This window comes from Engraulis encrasicolus, unplaced genomic scaffold (assembly GCF_034702125.1).
Source record: "Engraulis encrasicolus isolate BLACKSEA-1 unplaced genomic scaffold, IST_EnEncr_1.0 scaffold_31_np1212, whole genome shotgun sequence".
In the NCBI taxonomy this organism is placed as follows: Eukaryota; Metazoa; Chordata; class Actinopteri; order Clupeiformes; family Engraulidae; genus Engraulis; species Engraulis encrasicolus.
In genome coordinates this window covers 630,556-640,312 of record NW_026945610.1, presented here as the reverse complement: position 1 = coordinate 640,312, position 9,757 = coordinate 630,556, and the positions used below count along the sequence as shown (strand labels likewise).

The window sequence follows — 9,757 nt, the reverse complement described above, 5'->3', positions numbered from 1 at the left end:
ACACGCACACACACACACACACACACACACACCTATGTATGTAAATAAAACAAATGTGTTTTATTTATTATGTATTCATCGCCCTCTAGTGGCCAGATATTACAAGCAGCCTGTCATTCCTCACATACAGTAGATAAAAAGTGGTTCTTACAGTTTTTCTCGATTGCCTCCACACAAGTTCTGGTACTTCACACACAATTCTCGGAACATCTCACCCATTTCCCAACTCCCCTAACCAATGTCACTGAACACTAAACACAATTCCTACTTAACACTCAAATTCCAGATTTAAAACACACTCTTTTCACACCATTACACACAATTCTCTGGATTACACTCAATTTTCATAAAGAAAAACACTGGGTTTCTCATGGAACACACTGACATTCACAACACTACAATCAACTGCCATACTATGTTCACTTCCTCATCACATGGGCAAACTCTCTTCATACCGGTTTACAATCTGAAATCATCACCCCATAAGGACACACATTGCATGTCATATTGATGAAAAATGAGTGGATGCAAGGAGAAAACACAACTCAAAAATATGTTATACAAGACATCACTTCCATGTGGTTACCCAATATTTCACAATAAATTAGTGCAATTTTTTTACACGTAAATGTCAGAAAAAAAATTGCTGTTGATGCCTTCTCTGGGTGGATGCACCATGCAAGACGGTATTTCCATCGTTGCCTGGCCAGGGAAACGATTGCATGTGATGTGGATGAGGTCCTGTGGCCAGCAGACCACAATAGAAGGCAGGATGAAGCAGAGTAGATGTGAGTGTGTGTGTGTGTGGTTTTTTTTTTCATAGCAATAGGCTATACAGTAATGTAATAGGTTTTTTGTACTGCCAAATGGGCAGTGGGGTTTATCTTTGTGTTGTTTTTGTGAAAAAGAAATAAAAATCTTTCTGTTTCTGTTTGTGTGTTGTGGGAATGAAGTTTTTCCAACTTATGTCACTGTATCCATGCAATCCAGAACAAAAAAAGCCCAAGTTAGTGGGATAAATTAGTTTTACCCTGTGCCCAACAGTGTTTTAATGGGTCTGCAAATGTGTATTGTAGTGACTGTCTGTGTGTGTCATTTGACGACAAAATGAGGTTTTTAGAAGAGAGTACATTGTTTTGAGACAAGACGTGCATTTTTCAGAGGTAGTGAAGAGTTTCGCCCGTTGTGTGTGAGGTTTGGAGATTTGTGTGTAGAGTTTTGAGAATTCGAGGACCGATTCCGAAAATTGTGTGTAGGCAATCGAGAAAAACTGTAACATGCTTTTCTTAAAGCACCCAAACCCAAACATCTACATTTGTATGCACACTTAAAAACGATTAATAACAATGATCTTTAATTTTAATAAATGATACTCTACTCTACTAGCCTACTCTACACTCCATTCTCTACCATGCGCTAGATTATCACAATAGGAAAAATAACAACAACAACTTAGAACACACTTAGGAATCCCTTTCACACTATTATTTAACAATGCATATGCTATCTTTCACAGGTTTGGTCAATGTGATAATATGGATATGATGTAATTTCCTGTGTGATGATATGGTTGTGATGTCATTTCCTGTGCCGCAGGATATGGTTCTGCGCCCAGACGGAGGATGGCGTGCACATCCAGCCTGCGGAGGAGAAGGTGTTCGTACGCTGCGAAGTGGAGAGGCATCGAGAGAGGCAGCGGCGGACCAAGAAGCACCACAGCCGATAGTCACACGCTAGACCACAATGCACCACAGCCGATAGTCACACGCTAGACCACAATGCATCACAGCCGATAGTCACACGCTAGTCTAGACCACAATGCACCACAGCAGATAGTCTCACGCTAGTCTAGACCACAATGCACCACAGCAGATAGTCTCACGCTAGTCTAGACCACAATGCACCACAGCCGATAGTCTCACGCTACACTAGACCACAATACACCACAGCCGATAGTCACACGCTAGACCACAATGCACCACAGCCGATAGTCTCACGCTAGAACACAATGCACCACAGCCGATAGTCACACGCTAGACCACAATGCACCACAGCCGATAGTCACACGCTAGACCACAATGCACCACAGCAGATAGCCACACGCTAGTCTAGACCACAATGCATCACAGCCGATAGTCACACGCTAGACCACAATGCACCACAGCCGATAGTCACACGCTAGACCACAATGCACCACAGCCGATAGTCACACGCTAGGCTAGACCACAATGCAACACAGCCGACAGCCACACACTAGACCACAATGCACCACAGCCGATAGTCACACGCTAGGCTAGACCACAATGCAACACAGCCGATAGTCACACGCTAGACCACAATGCAACACAGCCGATAGTCACACGCTAGGCTACACCACAATGCATCACAGCCGATAGTCTCACGCTAGACCAGTGGTTCTCAACCTTTTTTAGGCGAGGAACCCTTTCAATTACTGAACATTTTCGAGGCACCTCTAAACAACAAGCTGTAACATGGCATGGCATTAGATACCACAAAAGCTTAGAAAAGTCACACATGTGGAGACGTCACACAACCTATGTTCGAAGTAGCAGCTTACTGGGGCGACCTAAATTTACTTTACATTATAAATGACAGATGAAAGACTCCACTGAGCACTGACTGAGCAATACTTTGTTAATTTAGACAAATATATGTTAAATTACATAAGTTATTCATCAGCCACATTTCTGCGGCACCCCTGAGGGGGGCCTGTGGCTCCCCAGGGTGCCCCGGCACCCCTGTTGAGAAACACTGCGCTAGACCACAACGCACCACAGCAGATAGTCTCACGCTAGTCTAGACCACAATGCATCACAGCAGATAGTCTCACGCTAGACCAGGGGCCCCTTTCTTTACATAACCTCCCGTCCTTTCCTTGTGCAGCCTCGAGATGCAAGGCAAGACAACATTGACGATAGAAGATTTTATTCAATAGCTCGCAAAAGCACAATTCAAAGGGCATTTTCTCATTGGCTATCAGTATGTTGAATGGGAAAATGTCCCCCAAACGTTGTTGTGTCTGGGCTGACAACAGGGAAACTTTACTGTTTTATGCACAGAGGCGTAAGGGCGTAAGCACAAAGTGAGGATAGGAGGAGAGATACTCAGTACTCTACTCTAGGTGTTCCATGGTAGTTTACCATGACCTCCTTGGAACATTTTCTGCTCCATTAGGGGTCCCTGCCTCCCCCCCACCCCAAAAAAAACAAAAATTGAGAACCCCCTTCGCTAGACCACAATGCACCACGGTTCATAATGACATTGGGCTTGTTCGTGATGGCACAGGAGGCATACATACTGCGAAATTACAATGCATTCTGTTTAGCGATGTCTACCCAGAATGCATTGTAATGTTGAAGTGTGCATGTACAGCACACTGCTAACACTGCTGCCACCTGGCCCTGCCGTGGCCAACCGGTAGGGCACTCGCCTGCCATGCGGCTGACCCAGGTTCGATTCCCGGCCCTGGGTCCTTTCCCGACCCCTCCCCGTCTCTCTCTCCATTCGCTTCCTGCCCACCTCTCAGACTGTCCTATCAATAAAGTCAAAAAAGACAAAAAAAACCCCCATCTTTTAAGACTGCCGTCTCCTGCGCCATCACAAACAGGACAATTGATGATGAAGTGTATGTGGTGTGTGTGTGTGTCATTATAGGCTGCAAGTCAACCTACATCCTCCTGTCCTATCCTCTGGCCTCCCTCCCAATATCCTGCAGAAATCCAGAAGAATATACAGTAAAGGTCTAAACTCTAAACTAAGGTCATTCTCTCGTTTTGGATGTTGGGAAAGCCCAGCTGAAGTCCCTCCGCGTTGTTTGTCAGCAGGGAAACTTTCTTGTTTTCTGCACAGAGGTGGCACGACCACACTGAGGCAGGAGACCAGAGGGAACAGGAAACAGGAAAGGCCAGGAGGAAGTAGATTGACTTACAGCCATAATATGCGCACAAGCATGGACATAGGCCTAATCAGGGGCGGAGCTACAGGAGGGGTAAGAGGGGCACTTGATCCTGGGCCCAGGGCCCTCCTGTATGGGTGTTGGGGGCCCTATTGTGACAATGGCAGGCCGTATGGGGGCCCCAACAGTGTTTTGCCCTTGGGCCCTGTGTGCAATTGTTCCGCCCCTGGGCCTAATAATACAGTACATATACATGTTTAAATTGATGTCGATGTCTTCAGAAACATAATGGGTGAACAAGCATGGGCATAATATGCCACACACATAGCCTACAGTGTCATGTTTAAATTGATATCAATGACTGTGTGGCCAAGACTGCACCCTCCGCTTGGGACTGTTTTATAAACAGTGAAAGTCGATGCAGGAAATGTGAATCATGTCACCTGACTAGCCAGACTGTGGCTGGGCAAGCAGGAGAAGAGGACGCGAACTTACTGTACTGTGAAACATTTTAATGAGTCTATAATGACTTTATATAATTGACGTTTCAATAACGCTTCATAATGTTAGTTATAAGGAGTTATGAGACATACTTTAAAAAAAATTGTAATCTTTATTAGTTTAAGATTATTAGATTATTAGACGGTAACCTTTATTAGTGTAAGATTAGTGGAGTTGTAGTGTGTTGTTAATGTGTTGTTACTTGCTGTATACTGATTAGATTTGCAGATGCCACTGCCCCCCTCCTCCCCTACAGACATGTTGTGCTACAACACACACATGAAATTAGTGTTCATAACCATTATATTCTGATGACTGAATAAAGCCCAATAGGGATGATGTCAGTATTATAATGCATGAACAGAAAAGAATGTCCTGTACAGGGCTTGACGTTAACTTTTTGCTTACCGGCCGCTACTCTGTGGCTCACTAACCAAGTTAGCCTTTTCTTTAAAATATTTTTGCAGTTTAATACAATAAAAGCAATTGATGCAACTACTGTGATTTTTCACACCAAAGAACAAGTTACCTGTCAAAATCGCTAGTGAGATTGAAATTGTTACTAATCACAGCAAACCGAATTTGGCCAGTTTGCAGGTGCCAACGTCAAGCCCTGATCCTGTATAAATGGTTATGAATACATGAAGAATGCATAGTAAGCCTTTATTGGTGTCTATTATATTGCATCACTGAATGCTTCACCTGTGCTCATCCTCCTCACCTATGATGAATGCATATAATATATGCATAGGCCATGTTGTATTATAAACACGTTATTGTTACTCTGTATTACTCTATTTTACTAGTCATGGAAATAAAAGGAGAAATAGTTTGTGAGTCCTGCCTGTGCACTCTTTGTTTAAGAAAGTCACACATCACGGGCAGACGTGGTGCACTCACTCACTCACTCACTCACTCACTCACTCACTCACTCACTCACTCACTCACTCACTCACTCACTCACTCACTCACTCACTCACTCACTCACGCACGCACTCACTCACGCACACACTCACTCACTCACTCACAGAGACACACAAATGCAACAACATACCCAAGTTCTATTTTTATTAATGCATTTTCAAGTACTTCAAAAATTACATATCTTTGCACAATACTTTTTTGCAAATTTAGTAAAAATTTCCAGAGTGAGCGCAATGGAAGAAAAAAAAAACAAACAAAACAAAAAAACGGAAATAAAAGATCATAATATTTAAAAAGAGAAAATAAAAACAGAAAAAAGAACAGAAAAGGAGAGAAGAGAAAGTATATATACTGTATAAAACACAGCACAGCGACTTTTTAAAATCAAACAGTAGTCACACATTCACCTCATAATACCCCTCCGCCTCAATTACCCCCATAACCCCAGACCCCATTGTGAACCCCCATCCCCAACACACACTCTCTTACCCCACACGCCCCAACACACACACACACACACACACACACACACACACACACACACACCCACACACACACACACACACACACACACACACACACACACACACACACACACACACACACACGGGAGGATGGTGTTCCTACTGCTGGCTGGGCTGAGGTGAGGTGATGATGGTCTTCCTCAGGGAGGCGTCTCACAGAACAGACGCTCTGAAGACCAACAGACACCAGAGAAGCCCCAACACCACAACACCACACTACACCACACTACCCAACCCTTAACCACAGATTAGACACACACACACACACACACACACACACACACACACACGCACGCACATCACAGAGGACACGGAGACGCACGCACACACACACACACACAGACGCACACGCACACACACGCTCACACACACGATTCAGAGACAAGTGGAAGGATGAGCCTATGGCTATTTCAGCGCTTTACTTTAAGACGAGTCATCACCCTCTAACTTAACACCCTCTACACACACACTCTACACACACACTCCTGACACCCCCCCCGCATTCATTAGACACCTACACACACTTCAAACTCTCCTCACACCCCCCGCAATCATTCATTAGACCACTACACACACTCGTTAACTCTCGTTAACACACTCCGAGATTCCTAAAATCAATCACCACGCCTACACACCTATGACTGGGGGAGGAGGAGAGGAGGGGAGAGGAGAGAAGAGGAGAGGAGAGGAGAGGAGAGGAGAAGAGAGGAGAGGAGAGGAGAGGAGAGGAGAGGAGAGAGGGATGAGAAGAGGAGAGGAGAAGAGAGAGGGAGGAGAAAGAGGAGAGGGGAGTGAGGCGGAGTGGGGGAGGAGAAAGAGGAGAGGGGAGAGGAATGAGAAAGAGGAGAGGGGAGTGAGGCGGAGTGGGGGAAGAGAGGACGGAGAGGAAGAAAGGAGGAGGTGAGCTCCTCTAACATCACACTTCCTGTTCCTGTGACAGCCCGCTGTGATTGGATGGGACCAGCTGTCACTCACAGTCCTAGCCAATGAGCAAAGAGGAGGAGGAGGAGGATCGGCAATGTGATTGGACAGGACTTGGGTAAGTAGAAAAGGATGGACGCAATCAAACCAATGAGCAAACTCGATGAGCATAGTGCGCTTGTTTACATTCCGTGCTATGATGGCGGGACTTGTGTCCCGATAAAAATCTCTGTGTGCATCCCAATATGTGACCTTGCCTCCTCCACTTGCGCTTGTCTCCTCGCCCCGCCTCCTGGCCCTCCTCCGTGGAGAAAACAATAAAGTTTCCCAGCTGTCAGCCTAGCCACAACAACTTTTGAGGGACTGTTTTTCATTCACCATCCCAATTGCAAATGAGAAAAAGACTTTACAATTGAGCTTTTGCAAGATATTGAAATATAATGCTGTTGTCAGTGATGACATCATGACGAGAAGCAAGTGGAGGAGGCAAATGGAGGAGGCAAGGTCGCATATTAAGATGCACTCATTATGTAATAAAAAAAGACAAACTATCAGCAACTCAGACGGAGGGAGGTCCCTTTGCTCAAGACAGCAGCCAATGAGGAGCAGAGCGTTGAGTAGTACACACACACACACGCACACGCACACACACACAGTGCTGTAACATTCTCACAGTGCCCCCTGCTGGGAGAAGAGAGGAGGTGAATGGAGAAAAGACATGATAGTCAAGTAAATATCTCTCTATGAATTTCTCTCTCTCTATCCATTTCTCTCTCTCTCTCTGTGTAATCACCATGACCACCATCTGATCTCTCCCAATGCATTCTTATGGGCTGTGCGCATCACTCACACACACACACACACACACACACACACACACACACACACACACACTCTAAGAGCAGTAACATGCGCCTATTGGTTATCAATTGTATGTCCTCTTCTCTCCTTTTCTCTTCTATTCCTCTCTCCTCATCCACTCTATCCTCCTCTCCTCATTCACTCGTTCCTCTATTTGTCTTCTATAATCCTGAGCATCTAACAGTATATAGGTCTGCACCACATGGCAGAGAAAAAACAAACAAACAAACAAACAAAAAGACTCATAATCAAATCAGAACAAAATCCCCAGACTTACATCGCCACATCTGTACAATTGCACGCAGAGAAACAAACAGAACAGAACAGCAGAAAGAAAGAAAGAAAGAAAGAACAAGAAAAACGATAGAACAGGTGACGTGGGGAGAAGGTGTAAAAGCCTGCAGTTGAAGGTTCATCTTATTCTCAGATCCTTAAAGGAGTTTGCCACTATTTTGGGGCTTAATACAGTTCAATATGTCGCTAAGCTAGTGAAAGTCAATGCATCCATGTAGCATTGTAGCATGCTACACGGATCCATTGACTTTCACTAGCTTAGCGACATGCTCCCTCTTTTAACTTGTCTTAAAGCAAGACAACGGCTTACATGAAAAATAAGACACCTTACCACCTTTATAAACCCCAGCCAACGATTTGAACTGTATTAAGCCCCAAAATAGTGGCATACCCCTTTAAAATAATAACTCCAACTCTTAAATTACATACATTGGCAAAAAAATAATCATCATCATAATCATTACAGTCCCGCCCATATAGAGCTCTACGTCAAGCCACGCCCCCTTCAGTGGTGATTGGCTGATGGTCCCATGTGACCTGCCCTGCTTCTTTTTTTTGTCTTTCTTCTTTTTTTTTAAATGAATTTATATTTCTTTCTTTCTTTTTTAAACCCCCCTTAAACATCCTAGGGGGAGAAACTAAAGAATTCAAGTTTTGAAAAAAAAAAAAGATGATAAAAGCAGTAAAACAAAAGACTTTTTTTTTTTTAAAAGGGGAAAAAAAAGAGAAAGCCTCTTCACTCGTCTCTCAAAAGGAGAGAACCAAGATGGCGGACACAAGATGGCAGGGAACAAGAGAACAGAGGAGAGGAGAAGTGCTCCCCTCCTCCTCTTCCTTCTCATCATGCAAGTCTTTCTTCTCCTCCTTGGCTTTCACAGTTGGCATGCTGTTCTTACTGTGTCTGGTTAAAACACTCTCAGACACGGAGAGAGAGAGAGAGAGAGAGAGAGAGAGAGAGAGAGAGAGAGAGAGAGAGAGAGAGAGAGAGAGAGAGAGAGAGAGAGAGAGAGAGAGAGAGAGAGAGAGACTAAAAAGAGGTCAAAAGCAGAGCGGTCCACAGGTTGATTGGGTGAGGTGGGAAGTGTTTGTGAATATGCATTCATGTGTCCACGTGTAATGTGTGTGTGGTGTGTGTGTACATATGCACGTGTAATGTGTGTGTGTGTGTGTGTGTGTACATATGCACGTGTAATGTGTGTGTGTGTGTGTACATACATGTGTGTGTGTGTGTGTGTGTACATACATGTGTGTGTGTGTGTGTGTGTGTACGTAAGTACATGTGTGTGTGTGTGTGTGTGCGTACGAACGTGTGTGTGTGTGTGCATGTGTACGTATGTGTATACATACGTGTGTGTGTGTGAGTGTGTGTGTGTGTTGTCCAGGGTGTATGGCGGGCTAGATCTGTAGCTCTTTGGAGAGGACGGTGTGTCCCGTTTTAGGCACTGAGAGAGAGAGGGGGGGGGGCAAGGCAATGGACCATGATGCCACTGCTGCTGCTGCTGCTGCTGCTGTTGTTACCACAGTACTGAACTGGGGCCTGTGATAAGAAACTGGTTCAGGAGGAAAACAGCACCTGCAGCTAAAGGTGGGGTTGCAGGGTAACCAGTTTAAGAAAATGTACCATTATGACGTCACGTTGGGGGCTCCGCAGGCTCATAGGAGTCTATGTAGAACCTTAGAATCCTGGGGGAGTTCCTCCAACGTGATGTCATACCTGCAACCCCACCTAACAGTTCTAACAGAAGAGCCTGGAGTCATTCTCTTAAGAGGCTCCTCTATTAGATGGTTTATTGAGAAAATGAGGAGTCCAGGCTCG

General features: G+C 44.8%; 1 protein-coding gene across 1 annotated transcript in view; it reads left to right on the top strand.

Moving 5' to 3' along the window:
• lipca (lipase, hepatic a) overlaps positions 1-1,830 on the top strand; it is a 39,807-nt gene extending 37,977 nt beyond the window's left edge. The window contains exon 9 of the mRNA XM_063193225.1: positions 1,597-1,830. Within this exon, the coding sequence (XP_063049295.1) occupies positions 1,597-1,726 (130 nt within the window). The 3' untranslated portion in view covers positions 1,727-1,830. The remainder of the gene's footprint in view (positions 1-1,596) is intronic.
• Positions 1,831-9,757: the final 7,927 nt, after the last annotated feature.